The sequence below is a fragment of the Elaeis guineensis genome, chromosome 1 (genome assembly GCF_000442705.2).
Source record: "Elaeis guineensis isolate ETL-2024a chromosome 1, EG11, whole genome shotgun sequence".
Classification (NCBI taxonomy): Eukaryota; Viridiplantae; Streptophyta; class Magnoliopsida; order Arecales; family Arecaceae; genus Elaeis; species Elaeis guineensis.
The window spans coordinates 112,810,362-112,832,653 of record NC_025993.2 but is presented as its reverse complement, the minus strand read 5'-3'; the positions used below and the strand labels follow the sequence as shown (position 1 = coordinate 112,832,653).

General features: G+C 39.2%; 2 protein-coding genes across 2 annotated transcripts; one reads left to right on the top strand and one right to left on the bottom strand.

The window, feature by feature from the left end:
* Nucleotides 1–4,525: 4,525 nt before the first annotated feature.
* LOC105038595 (uncharacterized) lies at nucleotides 4,526–5,278 on the top strand. Its single transcript, XM_010914444.4, has one exon. The coding sequence runs from the start codon at nucleotides 4,545–4,547 to the stop codon at nucleotides 5,127–5,129; it is 585 nt and encodes a 194-aa protein (XP_010912746.1). The 5' UTR covers nucleotides 4,526–4,544; the 3' UTR covers nucleotides 5,130–5,278.
* Nucleotides 5,279–5,783: 505 nt separating this feature from the next.
* LOC105038594 (endoglucanase 12) lies at nucleotides 5,784–14,966 on the bottom strand. The gene is given in 7 exon segments (XM_073260090.1): nucleotides 5,784–6,455; nucleotides 8,170–8,342; nucleotides 10,224–10,821; nucleotides 12,007–12,314; nucleotides 13,310–13,417; nucleotides 13,420–13,794; nucleotides 13,904–14,966. Coding segments are annotated over 6 exon segments (1,857 nt in total). The 5' UTR covers nucleotides 13,688–13,794; nucleotides 13,904–14,966; the 3' UTR covers nucleotides 5,784–6,053.
* Nucleotides 14,967–22,292: the final 7,326 nt, after the last annotated feature.

Genomic DNA, 22,292 nt, shown 5'->3' with positions numbered 1-22,292 from the left:
TGGAGCAGTAAATATTTATTGGTGCATGCGAGATATTTATTTTGCTGTCAAAGGCCATGGTTTTTGTCGCAAGTATTTTGTTTACTTTTGGGTCATAATTCCAATGCAAGTCTTCAAAGGAACATCTCTTTCTGGCTCTCTGAGTGATACTGTTGCATCTTTAGGGCTTGGTAGTGTGCTAATACAGTCAAATAGCTCATAAGGACAATTTCAGCTATAAATTTTTTTTAGAAATAACCTACTTTTAAAAAAAAAAAAGGTTTTGTCGATCAGATCTTATCTATTTTTCTGCAAGAAATCACGAATGACCAGTTTTAAAATTTTTGCACACTTTTGTCCTTGCTTTACAAAGATATTCAGCATGTGAATATACACTGCAGCCTAAGAATGTGCACTCATTATGGAAAATATATACATCCATAATTTTTAAAAAAAAAGGCACATTCACCAACAAAATATTTGCATTCAATATTTTCTTAAAAAATGATGTGCATTAAACTCCATCATATATGATCTTGGCTGGGTGTATTTTAAAAATTGGACTTGCTTGCCTTACCCCAACCCCCCACCCGCCCCACAATTAAAAAAAAAAAAAAGGAAAAGAAAATGTGAATCTGCAATGCGGAAAAGTTGGGCTGTATTTAGCTAAGAATTGGATCAAACCTAAGAAAGACATAATTCCTATCTATTATTATATTCATGTTTGCAACCTGCTGTGTGGTGATCATGCTTTAATCATGAAAATCCAGGGTGCATAACTTAATGAGAACGTTTGGAGACGGAGGGAGAAGGGTGCAAAACTCCGGCAAAGTTGAATATCGATGGAAGTAAAGACGTTGTGGGGGGAAGTTGAATATAGATTGAAGTCCAATAGTTTTGACCGCAAAACTGTAATCCAATTTAACATTATCATTTTTAAAGCAAAATCTTTGAATGTGCCGTTTTCAAATCCCTTGATTAAGATGCTGTTTTCTTGAGTGCTATGGTTAGTGGTATTCTGAAGTAAATTACAAAGGGGCGTCTATCAAAAAAATAAAAAAAACAAAGATATGTCATGATAACCACAGTAAGCCTTGGTTTGCATCTTCTTCTCTCCTCTGTTTTTCTCTCTTTTATTTTTGGGTGATTGTTATTGGATGATAAGAAGGATTATATATCTTTCTAAATCTCCCCAGTTAACTTCAACTCATTCTATTTGGACGAGATCGCGTACTAAACTTTTTTTTCAGTTTTCGGTGCATGGATCCCATAAGGAAACCGGTTTACAGCTACAAGCATTTCATTTTTTTTTTTTTGAGTGAAAGGGAAGCAGAGAGTATGCCACCCGGCACAAGCATTTCAAATTAAGTTATAAACATCCATGTAACACAAACTTTCCATCAATATCTTATATACAAAATAACACAATAACAAAATAGAAGAACCTACGTAAACGTATAAAAGCCAAGGTCTTGGTCCAACCAACTCAAACCAATAAGCTCTCATGGCCTCCATGGTGGTGGTGGTGCTGCCCGGGCAAGGAGCATGGCGTCTACGACCTATCACTGCTCGTCAGTGACACGAGGGCTGCGACGCGGCCTGCATTGCTGGCTAGTGTGGGCTCAGTGTAGCCATAGCTCTGACTCACGGCCTTGAACTCATCAAAATGGTCAGGCCACCAACTATGACGCCGGTGATCACATTGGGATTGGGCAATTTGGCACAGAACCACTTTCACCCGGTGGTGCATGAGTATTTGACATCATCGTATAGGCCGTAGATTAAAACAGATAATACTTCACGTATATGAGCTCTTAACTGCAATATTGATACTAAAGAAAGGATATCATCTTAATGGATTGTGAGGCCATTTTGCCTAGACATCACTTTATAGAAGTATACAGAGACGGCCTATAGAGTATACAGATTCCTATTAACTGGAGGATTATTTGTGTATAGAAGAAAGGACATCATTAGTCCATATTGGTTGGAGTCAAAGAAGAATCTAATTTATTTAGGAAGAGAGTATCCTTCCCACATGAGATACTGTAAAGCCCAAGAACAGCTCATATAGCCTCCGATCTATGGGCCATAGGCTAAACGGACAATACCTCACTAGGACTGTTCATTCGGTTTGGACCAACCCAATCCGATTCGAACCGACTCGATCCAAAAATTGAATAACAAAAAAATGACAATCAAAAACCGACCCGAATAAGAGAGGAATCGAATCGAAATCGAACCGAGAATTTCGATTTGGTTCGATTATTATTTTTTTATAATTTTTTATTTTAATTATCTATTTTTGATACAATATATTCAAATAATTATTATCGATTCATGGTAGTTTGTTACATTACATTTAATTAAATTCAGGATCTATTGAATTTGTTGTTCGATAATTTTTTACATTAAAAATCAATAATTAATAAATAATGATATTTAGTAATTAATAAATAATAAATCAATAATAAATAAAATATAATATATAAAAATACATTATATACAATACAAACAAACAATCAAGTATCACAGCAAATTATAATAATAGATCAAATTTAATATTCAATCATCCGTCCATGTAACCAACAAGTTCTTAAAATATTAAACAACATAAATTTAAATTATGACTTCGATTTTTTGTTCAATTTTTAAATTTTTTAATTTTTAATCGAATTGAAAATCAAAATTTTTGAAAATGAAAGTCGAAAATCAAACCGATCTATATTCGATTTGATTTCGATTCGATTGTTTGATTCGGTTTGGGCCGAGTTTCGATCTGAAACCGAATTATGAATAGCCCTATACCTCACATGCCGAACTATGAGCTTTTGACTGCAATGTTGAGGCACCACGATGTTAGATGTGCTTCGGATAGTTTTTGCCATTACCCACCACATAACTCATCTTTCTTGGGTTGTCTCCTAAGATGCAGTTCACCTGTAACAGCTGCAATGTAGACAAGATTAAAGGGATGGGAAACACATTATTTTCAAAGCTTGCTGCATAGAAAAGGAAGAACATAAGAAATCTAAAATTATTTGTATGCATAAAATTATATAATTTAGAGATTTTAATCTATGCATCTAAATAAAATTAAATTATATTTTTTAATTAATTTTGAGATAGTAGATTATTTTTTTTTTTTTTTTTTTTTTTTTTTAATATAATTATATCCAACGATTTAGATCATCAATGTAAGACCTTCATTATTTAGTTTTGATCTGATTGGATATAAGTCCAAATCCAATCACCTTATCTAAATATATATATATATATATATATATATATATATATATATATATATATATATATATATATATGCGCGCATGGGTGTGTATACGTTTATGTATTATTGCATATTGAGGTTTTGGGGAAGTATATATTTTAAATATACGTATCAGGTGACTTGTATTTAGAAGTCAAAATCGTCTAGGGATTCATGTGGTTTTGCAAAAATGAAATAAAATGACAATTCTTCTCTTACAAAATCAACAACAGATAATTTTTTAATGCAAAACTCACTCCAAAATTGTTCATCATTTCTCACAGAGCTTTCATGTTCCAACACTTGTTTCATGTTCTCAGTTTCTTGCACAAGTGCTGGCATCTAATTTTTTTATTGTAGGTGGAAACTGTAAAGAAAGTAAATTAAGTGCGGCATCAGTTGAAGAAAGAGAAGAGGAAACTGGGAGGCAGCAAAGCCCCGGAGAGAGTTGGTGGAGTAGTAGTAGGTTCCGCAATACCAGCCAGGGACATTGGGCGAGGCCGCCCATGGTTCAATTGGACTAGTCCACCTGCGCCCACTGTGTCATTTGAAAATTAATGAGCAAAAAATATTTTCAAATAAAAGCTATTGGAGAAAAATATTTGTGTGATAATCGTGAGATCAACTCCACTGTCAACTGTCTCTATGTAGACAAGAGCGTTGTCCAACGAAGCACAGCTTTGTTGTGCCGGGATGTTCCGTTAACTTTAAAGCATTAGAGAAGATAATGACCGGACTCGAAGAATATCATCTCATTATAAAATATATATTTTTTTTTTATGATGAATCTTGTTCGTTTTAAATTAAATTTTTTATATTATCCCATCTTTTTTGAACAGAAAAATTTGCCCAGCATACATCTACTATTAGCTGAATTTTCTATAACAACTCCAATTCCACACGTGCCAAAAAATCAAAAGAATAAAGAAAAATCAAAAAATTTGAGAAGACAAATATTTATGAAGAGTTTAAAAATTTTAAGTAAATAGATTTTAAAAAAATACTCAAAAGAAAGTATAAAGAAAGAGAAATACCCGGATGCATATATTTAAGATCATTTTATATCACAACGTTGTTAAACTTGATTCTATTTTTTTCTGATAAAGTTGTTCGTGCATTCTTTCTCACATTATCTATGACTTATTTCTCCTGCTTAGTTTTATTTCTCCGGTCCTCTTATCTGTGTATAACAAATGAGATATTTTGCTCCAAAAATAGTAAACTTTTGTTATAACTACAGTAATGGCTGATAAAATAAACTATCAAAATGGTAAACTAAAACGGGCCCCTATCTTCTATGCGACTGTGCTGGATCCAGACCACCCACCGGCATAGAGTGTGTGGATGTGAGAGAGCCTGGGGCAGCATGATCGTCCTATGCTTCTCTCGTCTTCTTCCCCAAACCCCACCGCCACCGCGCGCCACCTTTTCCCGGCCGGCGCGTCTTGTTCACCGCCTCATCCAGATCCGGCCACCACCGTCGCGGCTCCCTCCGGTCCTCGCTTTCACATCCGTCCGCCGACCCTCTCGCTCCTCAGCCCAAAAAAACGACGGCTCATCCGAAACCCTAGAGGAGGAGGATGCAGCGGCGGGTGAGGAGACTTCTGGAAAGAAGACAGAGAGTGCGGAGCAAACAGAGCAGCTCAAGGAGATGATGGAGGCGAGGAGGAAGAAGTCGTCGTCGGCGCCGGATCTGTGGGGAGGGGTGGCGGAGGAGGTGAGGGAGATCGAGTGGCCAGCGTTTGGGAGGGTCCTAGGCACCACCGGCGTCGTCCTAGCCGTCATCGCCGGCTCCAGCATCGCTCTTCTCACCGTCAACGCCATCCTCGCCGAGATATCCGACAGCTTCTTCGCCGGCAAGGGCGTCCAAGACTTCTTCTGATAATATTACTCGGTGTTCCTTTTCACCCTCCCCTCTTCTTTCATCCTTCAATTTCTCATGTGTATTATTATTTTTCCCTATGAATTTCCGATCGTACGGATAATTTGATCCTGTCTTCTTATTAATATGAAATATTATATCTTTCACAATTCCCGACTGTTTCATCAGAAATGGATGGATTGGATTACATGTAGTAAATCATATAAAGTGACATTAATCACTCCTATGTACTAAATCATATAAAGCCCGTTAATTGAGATCATGGAATGCTATACCCGGCTGAATCGTGTGATACATCTCGTATCATATTGTACCGGTCTTGTACCCATATGGTGTCACAGTCGGTATACCATTTCATATTGTATCGAACCGTGTATCGGCATCATATGGATTCCGGTACCGAGATGGCGAACGTGCTGTCTTCTTGAGGATTATGTTTAGTGGTATTGGGAGAGGATTATTCCCGTTCTGAAGTAAATTACAAAGGGGCTTCTATCAAAAAAAAAAAATGGTGTGGCATGATAACTGCCGTAAGCCTTGGTTTGCATATTTTTCTCTCCTCTGTTTTTTCTCTCTTTTAATTGTGTGTGATTGTTATTGAATAATAAGAAGGATTATATATCTTTCTAAATCTCCCCAGTTAACTTCAACTCATTGTGCTAAACTTTTTTCAGTTCTCGGTGTTCATGTGCATGGATCCCATAAGGAACCCGGTTTAGTAGTTTACAGCTGCAAGCATTTCAAATCAAGTTATTTCTGACATGGTTCCAAGTTGAAACATCCAACTCTCAGCTATGACACAAACTTTCCATCAATATCCTATATACAAAACAACACAATGACAAAGGAAAAAAAAAAAAAAAAAACCTACACGAACGTATAAAAGCCAAGGAGCTCCTCGAACCAACTCAAACCAATGAGCTCTTATGGCCTCCAGGGTGGTGGAGGGGGTGGTGCTGCCGGGAAGAGTGGTGGCACAGCGGAGAACATGGTGTTCTTGTCGACGCCGGCACCCCCGCTGCTTGTTACTGACACGAGGGCTGCGACGAGGCCTGCATTGCCGGCTAGTGTGGGCTCGGTGTAGCCATAGCTCTGCCTCGCGTCCTTGAAGCCATCGAAACGGTCAGGGCCGCCGACCATGGCGCCGGTGATCACATTGGGATTGGGCGATTTGGCGTGGAACCACTTCCACCCGATGGTGCATGAGTACTTGACGCCGTCATCGGGGATGGAGGCGCCACGGTGGTGGACGTGCTTCGGGTAGTTCTTGCCATAACCCACCACATAACTCATCTTCTTGGGGTTGTCTCCTAAGATGTAGTTCACCTGTACGTGATGCAAGGATGGCTCATTAGAGAGAGAGAAGGGGGTGGGGGGTTAAAGGGATGGGAATGGGAATCGCGTTATTTTCAAAGCTTGCTTAATTGAAAAGAAAAAAAAATGGGAAACGGAAGTTTCCCGATATCATCTTTCCCGTCTTTAATTCTATTCAGAATAGATTTTGCACAAAACAATCATCTAGGTTCCCCTTATAACGTTGTTTCGAGAGATGGTAGTGCGTGCGTGCGTGCGTGTGTATATATATATATAGAGAGAGAGAGACGCACACACGCTTATGTATTGTATATTGAGCTTTCAGAGGAGTATACATTTTAAGGGTTTTACTGCAGTACTCCAAAGAGTTGTTTGATCTTTTTATAACTGATCAATTTTTGACCGTTAAATTAAAAATAGATGATTTAATTTTTTCATCGGCAATCAATTGAAGTATTAGATGTGTGGCTGGTAGAGTAAAGACCTCAAAGATCATAGTTAAATTGAATATCAAGTCTTTTTTTTTCCAAAAGTGTTCTTGCCACCCCTCCTCTTTCAAATCATGATTTTCTGATGGAGGTGGGTGGTAGAGTTGGAGAAGATCCGAAGAGGAGTTGAGGGGTTGTGCACTGAGGGCAAAGGAGAAGGGGCGGGGCCTTGGTGTTGTCACCAAGAGCAGAGGAAAAGGAGAGGGAGGAGGAGGTGGGGTATGCATCAAGGGTGGAGGACAAGGAGCAGGACGTCGGGGTCGTCGCCAAGGGTAGAGGAAGAGGAGAGGGAGGAGGAGGACGGGGGGTGTGCATCGTGGGTATAAGAAGAGGATTGGGGCGATGGGATCATCACCAAAGATTGAGGAGGGGGAGCTTGGGTTTTTGCTAAGGTTGGAGGAAGAGGGGGTCAGAGGAGGAGACAGAAAAGAGTGGCATGTGGAGGCAGAAAGGCGAGCAGCAGAGAAGTGGGCGGAGGAGGAGGAAGGGGATGGCGGGCTTGAGCGACAGCATTATGGCCGCAGGAAGGCGAGCGTCGGAGGCGAAGGATGAAGGAGGTGACAGCCCGAGCGTCGAAAGGTGAAAGGGGTGGGGAACTAAGTGGCAGTGATGGAGAAGCAAGCGGTGGTGGAGAGACGAGTGGCGACGGAGGCTGCAGCGGCAGTCTGGGTAGCTGAGAGGTAGGCGGAGGAGGATGGGTGGTGGCATGCAGCAGTGTAGAGGCAAGCGAAGGAGGATGATGAAGGGCAGTGTGCAGTGGCAAGGAGACGGCCAGAAAAAGGTAGGCAACGATGAGGAGAAGCCGAAGAAGAAGATGGAAGAGGATAAAAAATAATAAAATATTATTTTTTAAAAAATAATAAAATATAAAAAAATAATAGTATAATGTCTTAAATGTTTTTCATAATAAAAAATTATTAAAGAAGTAGCATAACAAAACTCATATTTAAAATATATGTATCAAATGACTAGAAGTCAAAATCATTGCGGAATCACGTGGTTTTGCAAAAATTAAATAAAATAATAATTCTTCTCTTACAAAATGAAAGATAGATAATTTTTTAATGCAAAATTGACTCCAAAATTGTTCATCATTTCTCACATAGCTTTCATGTTCTGACACTTGTTTTCGTGTTCTGTTTCTTGCACAAGCGCTGGCATCCATTTTTTATGGAAGGGGGGAAAGAAAGCAGATTAAGTAGTGGAAAAAAAAAAAGAAGAGCTTAAACAAGCGGAACCTGGGAGGCAGCAAAGCTCCGGAGAGAGTTGGTGGGGAAGTAGTAGGGTCCGCAATACCAGCCAGGGACATTGGCAGCATCCATGTAGTCGGCATAGAGGGAAGCGAGGAACGACGTAGAAGCCGTATACTGTAGTAGCTGAGGCCGCCCATGGTTCAATTGGACCAGTCCACCTGCATGCGTCCATTGTGTCATTTGAAAATTATTGAGCAAAAAATATTTCAAAATAAAAGCTATTGGAGAAAAATATTTGTGTGATAATTGTGAGATCACATGATTTGAATGTCTCCTTTTACTATGTGTGCAAAAATTGTAGTGACTCTTTGGAGCGGATATATTTCAGATTGGATTTTGGATTTTGGCCGAGAAGAGATAAACTGTAAACTAAAAGCAAAAATTAGGATGTACAAAAATTGTGGTGGACGCTGATCTACCTCATATTTGGAGTTTGGTAGAGAAAAGATAAACCAATATACAATGGCAAAAATTAAGATATTGGAAGAAATTAAAATTCAGATTAAAATGCTGAAAAACAACAATAGAACTCGTAGTAGAAGAAGAAAAATGCTAAACCACGCCACTGCCAAGTGTCTCTCTATATCTTCCTACTCCTTTTTCCTTTTTATGTAATTTAATCTACTTTTTGCATATTTTATTAGATAGGTATTAATGGGAAAGTTCAAATCAAACATCACAAAAAATCCCTATCTTTACTTCTCCTCCAACTCCTCTCCTCATATCATTCTCTCGCCCCCATCTCTTCCGCGTCGGCCGCCTCCCCTTCCCCTCGCTGCCGCCTCTCCCCGTGTCTGCCGCCTCCCATGCTGGCCTTCTCCTAGTGCCAGCCTGTCGGCCCTTCTTTCATCATCTCCTCCTTCGCCATCGCTCCTTCCTGCACCGATCGCCTCTCCACTGCATCGGCCACCTCTCCTCCCCTCGCTGCCACTTTCATTTTTATCATTTGTAATGTGTTTTTTTTTTTTGTATTTAGAAATATTTTTTTATTTTAGAGCGTTAGAGAGATGACAATGCACAATAGAGTCCTAAGGAGAGGAATGACTCGCTAATCTCTAAATTAAACTTTCTACGTTGTCCCATCTATTATGGGGAAAAATTTGTGTGCGAAAGAAATCAAAATCTTCAAAAAGAATAAAAAATAATCAGAAAATTTGAGTTTAAAAATTTCAAGTAAATAGATTCAAAAAAAATACTTTGAAGAAAGTATAAAGAAAGGATCATGTATCAGTGTTTTATATCATTTCCCGTCACAAATTCAAATATATTGCTAAATTCTATTTTTGTCTGATAAATTTATTTGTGTCATTCTTTCTCAGATTATCTGTGACTTATTTCTCCTACTTAGTTTTATTTCTCCTACTTCACTTGATCCTCTTACCTGTGTATAACTAGGTGAATTAGAATATTTTGCTCAAAAAATAGCATAGTTAACCTTGTTATAACTACATTCATAACTGATAAAAATAAACTATCAAAATGACTTCCCCATGGTAAACTAACAATGACTCACTTCCACGTTAACGGTGTAAATGTGAATTATGAAATAATGTATTATTCTTGATGTTGTTTTTCCTTTTTTTTTTTTTTTTTTTTTCTGAGAAGAACTAACTGCCAATTGATGATTAACCGAGATCATGAATCATGGGGAATGCTTGTGTCAACACTAGTAGATTTTATGAACTTAACTACCTGGAAACCTCCATCATGAGTCGTTGCTCTATGTATAGGCTTGTGCAAACAAAAAGAACAATAAGAAAAAGGCAAGCATCATCCTGACTCTTGCTCAGTAATATTAGGCCAATCCTTATCTTTTTTCAATGTGCATCGTCCATGTGCTACACATGTTTCATGCATGGGGCACATTCATTTCATAAATCCCTCTTCTAACAGCTTGTTTTTGGGAGAGGTCCAGGATTTGAACCTGGATGTACCATTTCAGCTTTATTCCTCAAAAAAATTATCATAGCTTCTAAATAGTTCAGTTGAAAGACACCTAAGAACCATGAATTCATGAAAAAATGCTAGTAGCACATTACCTCGGGTCCAGTTGAACACATTGAATTCCTTAAAACCTGAGCACATGTTGAGCCCTGTGGCATTATGGTATCCTCTGAGAGACTCCTCATAAGGGTAGCCCGGGTTCAAGAACATCCTGAACCTTGTTAAAAGTAACATGGCAGCTGGGAGTTTGTTGTCCCAGCTGAGAACCCCAAGGTCTGTGATCCGCATGAAGGCTTTGGCATTCCTCGGTAACCTTGGATCGGTTGCAAAGCTCATGTAGCTACCATTGCCAGTGGCGTAGTACATCCATGCAGCACTCCACATGTACTCATCCCAGTAGCCTGTTGAGTTGTAGAAGGGCTCAATGTATGGGTTCCCCCGGGAGTAGGTCGTCCGGTGGCCCATTGACCTTGCAAACTTGTAAACTGTTGCTGCTCCTCCGATGAGCTTCTCGGAGTAGGTGGCGTCGTCGCGGAACACAATGGAGGCAGCAGCAAGTGCAGCAGCAATCTCACCTCCCAAGTCAGGTGCAGAACCGGCAACTTGTGTTCTCCGGGGGTAGTCCATGTCTTCAGGCCTCATCCAGCAGTAGTGGTCATCTGGTGTGGTTGAAGAATTTGTTGCTTCACCAACCTAACAGACAAATATATGAAGTTAAGAGCCTGAAAGAGAGGAAGCTAGCATGGATTTAAATCTAAGAGAAGATATCAAAAAGTCTCATGTAACACTAGAGGCCGCTCTTAACGGAAACAGTTTGCAAAAAGGGATTTGTACAATTGATCCCACAAGGTAGGGACAGTATCTAAATGATTACTTGATTGATTCCAAGAGATCGATCAAAATTCTCTGTTAGTAGATAAAATATTTTCAGGCTGAGGCTTACTGATAGATTGTGCAGTGCAAGAATTTTACTGATTGGAGATGATGTAAAGTAGCTGTAGTGCTTATAGGCAGTGGCAATTGCCAATATGTGGGCTTTTATTAGCCACATTGCATTGGACCTGTATATTTGATTCTGTTCATTAATAAAAGGTTATTGGATAAGTGCTGAAGTTTCAGAATTCCATTGAATGGATTATTTCCACATTTAAAAATAATAAACCATCACTTAGATGGTAAAATGAGAAGACAGCAAGCTCCTAAATTAGTTGTAAACAAAGGCATTGCATCTAAGGAAAATGCTCTTCCAAATTTAAGAGACGACAGAAGTCTCATCCAATTGTTAGGAAGATTGAGTTAGCAATTTTAAAAAAAACTGATGGGATGAACATAAATGTGAATAACAATGAAGTATGTTTTTTTTATGACAATTGTAATCCTAGAAAACCATTGGTTCTGCATTTATAATTTAAAGAAAACATTTTGAAGAATCTCAAAGAAGAAACTTCTTCAGCAAAACTTTGTGAGGTAAATTTTGAAGTTAAATGGAAGGGATATCAAAAATTATAGTTTTGAGATATATATGTATCTAAAACAAGTACCAAGCAATGACAATAGAACATTGCAATGACTTTAATGATCATATTAGCTTATAAACCATATGTTACATTAAAAAAACTATTATAGAGCACATCCTAAAACAAAAACAAAAACAAAAAATAAAGAACTCAGCAAAATTGAATATCAATAAGTTAAACTTCCATTGAAACATATGAATTCAGAATAAAGTTCTGACTCAGTAAGTTTTGAATAAATTGTCTGTCATCTTAATCGGCACGAAAAATTCAACCATTCTAATAGAGCAGAGGTTTTCCTTATATTAGAGACCTGAAAGCATGCATCACCAGAGCATAACCACAATGATAGTTTCCTTCTTACCTGGCTATAGATTTTGTCAATGGTTGAGGCAGAAGAATTGAAGGTTTTAAGCAAGTAATCAGTCCCCCATTTTATAAGTTCTCTGATGTGGTTGTACTCTCCAATTGCTTTGTATTTATGACTGTATTCTATCACTGACCAACTCAGGAGTGTCATGGAGTAGGCCATGGGGAAGTGAAATTTTATATTGTCCCCGGCATCATAGTATCCTCCAACAAGCCCACCTTTGATATCTGGTTGATCGAAACCATCTTTGAGGCCAGAATTTCCACGCCATGGGATGCCATTGTTCTTTGGCAAGCGACCAGCTGATCAAAAGAGTCAACAACTGAAAAATTAGATAATTAATTCATAACTTTAATCTCTAGAGCGGATATTGAGTTCAGAAAATTGCTTTGGTGCTTGAACCCAGTGCTCTGAGAAACAAATCTTTTAGTTTCCTGCGACTCAAAACAGAGCCTCTAGTCTCATCAGTGTTTTTAAATATCGACAGAGAGCAGTAAATAAGACATCCTTTTTATGTATATTTTGAATACTTTCAGAGTCTTAGTTGTTTGATCTGAAGAAACAGAGGTGATTAACTAGTGCAGCAATTAGACAATTTTCTTTTTCTCACCAGCTTATTATAAGAAAGTCTTCATCCAAGAAAAAATAAATGCCCAATATAAGAAGGAACCATCAGTTATCACAGAAACTGGAAAAACTGCAGTGGAGAAGAGCAACCTTTGCCATATAACTCAATTCATCTTACAAAGAAATAACCAGAACAGCACTCTTTTGAGAAGTATTTTGATTGGGTTAGATAGAAGTGCCAAGTTCTAATCTATTTGTTTCCTCCAATTAGAAGTGTGACTAATACAAGCTGAAGCCCAAGAAAAATGATAATGATATCAAATCCTCTTGCTTTGTAGAAAGGCCAATTCATCAACTCCACATTTCAATCATGCAAATCTGAATTAGTCTAAGACTATCTGTTGATAAAAATATATCCAAGCAGAACTTAATTGCAGAAGATCCACTCTGAGCCAATATTAAAGACAGAATTATATAGACCATGACCACATCTCTCCAAAAGGTTCTTCCAAAATTAAACAACCATTTCCCTTCCAAATTAATCAATATAAATAAAACATACGACTGCAACAATCCCACAAATCTGCTGCAGTGCAATCCTGATTAATAATTTGATGCAGACCCATCAATCCTTTGACCAATTCTTGGATGATCAATAGGCAAATCATGAACCAGAGATCCATACAAGTTGCACAACAAGAAGAAGGAGATGGAAGTGTCAGGATCTTACATTTCTGTGCATTGAAGAACAGGAGGGCCTTATGGAGGGCCATCGTGTACCGGTCTGGTGGCGGCTCCTCCTCCTTGTGCTTCGGTAACGACTTCGCAATGATGATGGGATGCCAATGACAACAAATGCAATCAAACAAGTCCACATGATCCATCCCAGCACCTTGAGCTTGCAGATGACGCAGCCCAAGTCGACATACTTGTCCTTCTTCTTGTTTCTGTCCTGTCGCCCGAGCAGCCAGCTCTGCTGCGTCTCGTCCAGCTGCTGCCGAGACAGCGCTGCTGCTCGGTCCGATTCCATGTTGCATCTGTGCTTGTCATCGGCGACAGGGTCGACATGGATTTCGAACGTGCCACCCCAATGGTTCCCGGGGTACATCTTGGTATCAGCTTTAAATCAATGCATGGGACTCAACAGAGGATTGAAGCAGCAACAAATTCAATGGAGCAGGACATGGTTCACGTCCTGGAGAAAATTGCAACCATCTAAAATGGCCTAAGTTGCATGGAAAGGATGCAAGTCAGAAGTCTCGATTAGGAACTGTTATAAACGATGTTAGAGAAGATATCAAGGTGGTTAATGAAAGATGATTACCAGAAGCTTTCTAGCAGTGATCAGAGGACTCCAAAGACCAGCTTTTATGCGTCTTTTAGAGAGAGGGAAAGGGCTCTCAAGCTCTCGAGAAGAGCGGTAACTCCATTCCCACTTAGTTCTCTACCAGGAGTCTTCTTTGGGCGTTTTCTTGTCCTTTTGTTAGTGGCATTTGGGCAAGGGAGAAGGCGAAGAGGGTTGACCTGAAGACGAGAGAAAGCAAAGAAGAGTGGTGGTGGTTATTTTCATAGTTTCATTGGCGTAATAATTTTTGAGATCTCTTTTAAGCCGTTGGTGGGAGCGCTTGACTTTGGAAATTTTCAGAAGGTTTGGCTTCTGGCGAATATTGTTTTGGTAAGTTGGTGCGTCAGCGAGGCATCATAATAACGTTGTTTTGGTAATTGTCAATTCATATATGAAAGTTTCTACGGTAAAATAATTTATATATTTTAGTTTATACGTCTTTTTTTTTTTTTTATTTATTTTTGTACTTGTGATTCTCTCACATTAATATGCTTCATTCCTTTGCAGGTTAAACCAAAACCGTCCATTTCTCTGGGTTTTAAAATAATCTGGACCAAAAGGTGGTGGGTTGAAAAGTCGTGCTTCGGGAGCCTTCCTTTTACTTGATTTGGAATCACATGAAGCCCGTTCCGGGCTCAGATTCTAATGGAAGCCCAACAATGCCCATCTACAAAGTAAAACTCACCTCAAGATTTAAGGTTATCCCTGCTGGTCTTTGGGAGGAGATTTAACTCACCTCAAGATGCATCCGAACAAAACTCACTCTGAGATGCATATTACACTCACTTCCAGCTAAAATGTCGCTGTCTGAGGACATTTGGAAGCTGCCATGTACTCATTTTTAGTTTATTTTGAGTAGTAAAAGCCTTGGACTTCTCTTTCCCAGCTAGAGACAGTGGAGTACAGGTGTTCTCCTCTCCAGTGGCGAGATGTCCTCTCTCTCTTTCTTGATAGAGTGGTAACTAAAGCTCTCTCTCTCTCTCTCAGCAAGATCAAGTTAAACCAATCTAGAATAAATATATCCATAAAAATTAGAAAATAAAGTATTCTAAAATTAAGAAGAAAAATCAGCATAAAATCTCATAACATAGTTCCAATTCTAATATAATTTATATATAAAATATTTCAATATGAGTTAACTTGTTATTTATTAAAAAAAAATAAGATGAAAGAACATCCGGCCCAAATCAAATAGAATGGAATTTTAAATAATTTATGGAGCCAATTGGCATATTTAATTAATTCATTATACTATGTTTGAGGACTAGATTCGACCATCAGTATTCTATTCTCCCCCAACACACTCAACTATAGAGTTTTGATGCGGTCTAAAACCATGAAGCCTTTTTAATCACACCCTATGTTCTATTCAGGTTTTTTTTGTTAAAATGCTAGAGTAATGCTGACTTTATAGATAAAATAGAACAGTGCAGCAACTGACTAAAGTGCAAACCATTACAGATCAGAGAAAAACAGACCATATCAATGGAAACAAGAAGTAGAACCAACTATACAATTGAGGAAAGGAACACCCAGAACCAAAACCACCAAGGATCCAAAACAATTTGAGGTTGTCACAGAAGCAGCCAACCTGAAATTATGACTTTCAGCTAACTCCCAAATAGAACACGTCTGTCTGCAAAAAGATTCAGCATAATAGAAGAAGGATCATACCGATCAGAGTGAAATCGCACCCCTCTTCTATAAGAAATACTTGAAAAATCATTCTGTAAGATGGAATGCAAAGTAGGATCTGAATCAAGGCTATTAGACAATTGATATTCATCATTTAGCCCAAACTTTGCAATAAAATCAGCTGCCATGTTAGCTTCTCTTGGTATATAAGAAATATAAAAAAAAGAATATGAAGCTTTCCAGTTAAAAATATCATTCAAGATAGAAAATTTGGGCCTGGCATCAGGTAACGATGTAAGCAAAGAAAAATATTCAATGAATCCCCTTCCACCCAGAGATGAATGGCATGTAAATGCAGAATGGCAACCTTCATACCAAACCATGCAGCAACTAACTCACCATAAAACATAGATGAAGGAGATAGGAGCTTTGCACCCAAAGTGCAGACACATCCATTAGCATCCCGTATAATAAAACTAGAGGATATTTTACCATTAGCAACAGCAGCATCAAAATTTATCTTTAGAAAATCAGAGGAAGGAGGTAGCCAAAAGCAGTGAAGTGGGTTATAGTTGCTAGAAGAAGACAGCTCAGAGCTACTCCAGTGCCCCAAATGGTCCTGATGAATAGGTTGAATGGCTGCTGTGTTTGAGGGAATAAGATAAAAGGAGATGCTCTGTACTACCTGAGTTGGACTACGCTCATTGTGAGCAAAAATCTTTTTATTTCGAGCATTCCAAATGAGCCACAGAAGAATTGCCCATATAGCTTTAGTATATTTGGAACCATTGGATTCCATCAATACAACAAGATTTGATATAGAAGAAGGCTGAAGATCAACATTAAAAGACAAGTTCAATTGCTGCCAACACCTAACAGCAAATGAACAATCAAACAGAACACGATTTATGTCCTCCATAGTGTTGCAACAAAGATCACAATAGGTCTGAAAAAGATCAATAATTTCTCTAGAAGCCAAAATAGCTTTGCAAGGTAAACTTTCCTAAAGCACCTTCCATTAGAAAAATTTATTTCTTAAAGGCACTTGAAGATCCCAAACCCATTTAAATAAACAAGGGATGTCAGATTGCTGATTGGGCTTAAGAAGCTGATAAAAATCTTTTATAGAGATGAACATAGAATCAGTAGGTCTCCAAAATAACTGATCAGGGCCCCCAATGCAAGCTATAGGCAGCTTATATATAAGCCTCATCATCTCAATAGAAAAAAGATTACCAATTTTCTATTCATCCCAACATTGGTCAGCGATAAGGAGATCAAAAACCAAGTGTTGAAGCCAAGGAGAGTTGACATTTACAAAAGTAGGCCATGCATGAAGAGGCACGGAAGTAATCCAAGGGTCATTAAGGATGTTTATAGAATAATCATTACCAACTTATCATCTAAAATGATACCGAATAGTCATACCGGCACCACAGATTTTTGCTCAAATAGCAGAAGCATGTCTAGGCTTTGAGTAATTACACCAAGAGTCTCCTAAATTTTATTTAGCTTTAACAACCTTAGCTCACAGCGATATAGGATTAAGAAGGACCTCAGCAGTAAGCTTACATAGATAGGCCTTCCTTCTGATTTGAAAAGATTTGATACCAAGCCCTCCATGATTCCTAATATTATAAATATTACTCTAAGCAATGAGATGTAAGCCTCTATAATCGGCAGAATGACCTCGAAGAAAAGCTCGAAACTCTTTTTTCAACTTGTATAAAGCATTTTGAGTGATAGATAAATATGAGAGAGCGTAGAGCGGAATTGACGAAAGAACAGAACGAAGGAGGATAGCTCTGCCAGGTAAAGAAAGAGCTTTCCAATGCCAAGAGGCTATTCTCTTAGTCATTTTATCATGAAGAAAAATAAGATCCCTGCTCCTGAGTTAGGTAGCAGACAAAGGAGACCCAAATAGGACCAAACACTATTAGCTTCCCTCATCATTAACAGGTATTTTATTTGCTCCTTGATGGCATTCGGAGTCTTGGGGCTGATAGATATATAAGATTTAGATAAATTGATAGCTTGGCCAAAGATGAAATAATAAGCATCCACAACAACTTTTAGACAACCCACATCTTTACCAGTGGCCCGAGCTATAGAAGAGAATCACCAATAAAAAGGAGATGAGATACCATAGGCCCTCCCCTTGAGCTTTATATGTCCTTAAAATATTATTATTCACTGCAAACTTAAGAAAACAGACAAAACTTCAGAACAGAGAATAAATAAATGAGAGGATATAGGGTAACTTTGTCAAAGATCCCACGAAGTCTAAAACCACTGGGAAGGAGACCATTTATGAGAATAGCAAAATCAGGAGAAGAGATACAAGCATGAACCCAATTTACAAATGTAGAACTGAACCTGGCTGAGACAGAACTTGAAATAGAAAAAGCCAATGAAATGATCTAAGCCTTTTTCATATCTATTTCATCATAACAAGTCCCCTTGAAGGAGCCGCTCTACTCAAAGAGTGCAAATTTTCTGAGCCAAAAGAATATTTTCAGAAATATTGCAGTTAGACAAGAAAGTTCTTTGTTCAATGGAGATAATAGATGGAAGTATAGACTTCAGTCTAGTAGCTAGAATTTTGAATAATTTTATAGATAGAGTTGCAAAGACTGATAGGACGATAATCAATAGCTGTAATAGGATTGCTTTTCTTTAAAATCAGAGTGATATAAGTATTCTTCCATTGATTAGGCATCATAGAGTGCATAAAGAAATATTGAATGGCTCGAACCACATCCTCTTTTATTAGATACCAAAAACTTTGAAAGAAAAGTTAGGAAAGCCATCTGGACCAGAACTTTATCAAGATGCATATTCCAAATAGCCTCCTCTATCTCCTTCTAGAGACCATTCTTGATAGATAGACATTTTTGTCATCAAAAATAGAAGAGGAAAGAATGAAAATATACATGATTTTAATATCAGATTGCATAGACCATCTATTCTGAAAATGATTCATAATCAAATCATGAATATTTATAGATTATCGACAACATCCCCATTCTCCTTTTGTAGAGTTTTAATGCTATTTTTTTGCCTTCTTAAAATAGTTGTTCTATGAAAAAAGCAGTGTTAGCATATCCTTCTTTAAGCCATGTTACCCTAGATTTTTATCTCTATAGAATCTCCTGCATAAGAAGATTTTTATGATAGAGTTGAAGATAATTTAGGAGTTAAAATGTTGCTAATCAGAAAGACCGTTTTGTTGAGATTCTAGGAGCTGAAGATGAGATATATGATCATACAGTTGTTGACCTTTAACAAATAGATTTTCAACAGTGCCCCTCCATTTCATGATAGCCCTTCTAGTATTGGCAAGAAGCATTGAAAGTTTAATACCAGGAGAGTGATTACCAACACACTTCCATGCATTATGGACTGCATCATGAAGACCATCAGCAAGCAACCAAATTTTCTCAAAACAGAAGGGATATTCTTCTATTAAATGAAGCAGATAAATCAAGTAAGATAGGATAGTGATCAGAAGCAAACCTAGCCAATGATGGGTCTTGAAATCAGAAAAAATATCAAGCCACTTGTCAGAAGTAAAGGCTCTATCTATGCGCTCTCATACGCGAGCAAGTCCAGCCTATTATTATACTAAGTAAAGTTCGGCCAGAGTAACTCAGATCCAGAAGGCTAGATCTTCTAAGGAATGATCTAAATTCTCTAATATCATGATCAATAACAAAGGATATGCTCCTTTTTTTTGATCTTCAAGATTGATTATGCAATTAAAGGCCCCAATTAAAAGCAAAAGCGAACCCATAGAAAGAACAATCTCAGCCTGGCACCAAAGTTTTCTTCTATGAAGGCCATGAGTACGAGCGTAAACAATGCCAAGGATCCAATCAGATTTTTGATCATAGAAAATGATTTCAAAAATCACTTCTCTATCGATATGAGTCAAGCTAATAATTTTTAGATTTTTCTTCCAAGAGACAATAATGCCACCCAAAGACCCTCAGCAGGAATGACATAAGAAAGCCATATAGGTCCCAAGAGTTTAAGAACCCTCACAGAAGCATGTTTAGATAGTCTAGTTTCAAGGAAATAACAAATGTCGGGATTGTGCTGACGGATCAGAGCTTTTGTATAATTTTTGAAAGAGCTCTTCGCCGCCTCCCGACAATTCCAACTAAGAATTTTCATGGATGATTAAAGGATGATGCAGCTAAAAACCCCTTAGCCACATCCTTAGGAGGCATATTAGAACTCTCATAACGGTCTTCAACAATAGAAGCAAGCAAACAATACAAATTATCAAAATGATCCTGATGAGTGTGAGAAATATTATCCTAACTAATAGTTGAAGGTGCTTTTGGTAAGCTGAGGGATTGGATTTTTCGATGATACCAGATTTTGTTTGGGAACTTGAGTAGAGTGACTCATAGCAACTGGTCTCTAAACTTCTTTATAAGTTGTTTGTTGTCTGAGAACCAGTGTAGTGGAGATTATGTCAAGTCATCTCTCTAAAGATTTGACTCCTCTCGACAAGACTTTAGATTTGGGAGGAGATTCTGAACTTGATGTCTTTCTAAGCTCTGGAATCTTATTTGGAGATCTCTCTTTTTTTTTTAGGAGTCTCATCACCCAAAACAAGTTGCTTAACAGGCACTATTTTCATTTGATTATTCTCCTCTATCTCCTTAGCATTGGGCATGAGAGGAGAAAATCGAGAAGCTGAGCCTCCTTCTAGAGGGCGGACAGAGTCTTTGGGGGCCTTAGGAAGGGAGTTTCTGACTGTTTTCTTCGACTGAATCCAGTCAGTTGAAGACTATCCTCCAGCGGGTACTTGAGTAGTAGCAATCTTAGTTTCTTATGGCATCTGAGGCAAGACCGGCACCTTGGCTGCCCTAACCTAAGGACCAAAGATTTGCTTTGCTTCTTGATTGTTGGAACAGCAAAAGAATTCCAAGATCTTCCCTAGATGATCACAGCAATAGCAAAGATCAGGTAGTTCCTCATATATAAAATGCTGTCAATAAACATTAGACTTCACCCTAATCTTAGTACCGGACAGATAGACTTCTTGATGTCTATAAGAACACAAACACAGGCAAAATCCTTTCTGGAAGAAGAGTCTATCTACTCATCAAGAAAAAGAGGAGAACCAACAGCAGAAATTATTTTAAATATTTTATCTTTATCCCATAGCTCCATAGGCAAATCCGGCAATCAAATTCAGACCCTGACCTGATGAATTTCATGTCGGCTAGGGCTGAAGTCAGGATACCAGCTTTCAAGAGCGAGCAGCTGGCCTACCAAGGACCAAGGGCCCTTAGCCAAAATTCTATTTTGAACCTCCTCTGAAAGCAGCTCAAAGAAACAATGCCATCAAAAAGGGTGGAGACTTGGAAGTATCCTTCAATTCCCCACCTGACCTTCATCTCTTTATCTATAAAATCCACTAGAAATTCTTTGCCTAAATACTTACCAACCAGAGCAGATCTCCATTGGGCACAAGCCTAGTTAATATCTTCATCAGCAAAAGAAACTACCTGCAAAAATTACTGCTCCAAAGCCTTCACCTAATCCTCTGAAGCCTTGGAGGTCTCCCATCGAAAGCGTCGGATTGCTTAAGCCACTTGAGACCATGAACGAGAAGTCTCAGTTAGCCGGGAACCACTTCTAACAATCGCACAGCCAGAAGATGAGCCGATCGGCCCTTACTAGGGATGATTTTGGTTCGTAGGAAGGCTATGAGAGAAAATTCTCTCCGAATTGAAGCGATTGGATTGAGATGGCCATTGGGAGTCTTCTTTGGAGGATGATGATGAAACCCTAAACAGCTCTTTACCTTTCTCTTTCTCACTCATCTTTCTCTCTCATGACGGTTGTTGGGTATAAAATACCCCCAGCCGAAGTTCGTGACGGAGGTGACCCTCCGGGGATCCAGCTGACGAGCCTCGACCGGACTCCTACGGGAGCCAGATCTCGTCTCCGACTCCAGCTACAGGTAGACTTAGTCCGGACTCCTACGGGAGCCGGACTTCGTCCCCAAACTCAACTGCGGGAAAGCTTCGCCCGGACTCCCACGGGAGCCGAGCTTCGCCCATGATTTCACTTACAGGTAAACTCCGTCCGGACTCCTACGGGAGCCGGACTTCGTCCCTGGCCTTGATTGCAGGTGGACTTCGATCGGACTCCCACGGGAGCCGAGCTTCGCCCATGACTTCACTTACGGGTAAACTCCATCCGGACTCCTACGGGAGCCGGACTTCGTCCCTAGCCTTGATTGCAGGTGGACTTCGACCGGACTCCTACGGGAGCCGGACTTCGTCCCCAACCTCAACTGCGAGAAAGCTTCGCCCGGACTCCCACGGGAGCCGAGCCTCGCCCACGACTTCACTTACAGGTAAACTCCGTCCGGACTCCTACGGGAGTCGGACTTCGTCCCTGGCCTTGATTGCAGGTGGGCCTCGATCGGACTCCTACGGGAGCCAGATCTCGTCTCCGACTCCAGCTACAGGCAGACTTAGTCCGGACTCCTACGGGAGCCGGACTTCGTCCCCAACCTCAACTGCGGGAAAGCTTCGCCCGGACTCCCACGGGAGCCGAGCTTCGCCCACGACTTCACTTACAGGTAAACTCCGTCCGGACTCCTACGGGAGCCGGACTTCATCCCTGACCTTGATTGCAGGTGGACTTCGACCGGACTCCTATGGGAGACGGACTCCACCCGCGATCCCAATTGCAGATAAACTTC

Coding starts and splice junctions, on each gene's coding strand:
- LOC105038595 (XM_010914444.4), top strand. CDS start 4,545: ATGCGACTGTGCTGGATCCAGACCACCCACCGGCATAGAGTGTGTGGA.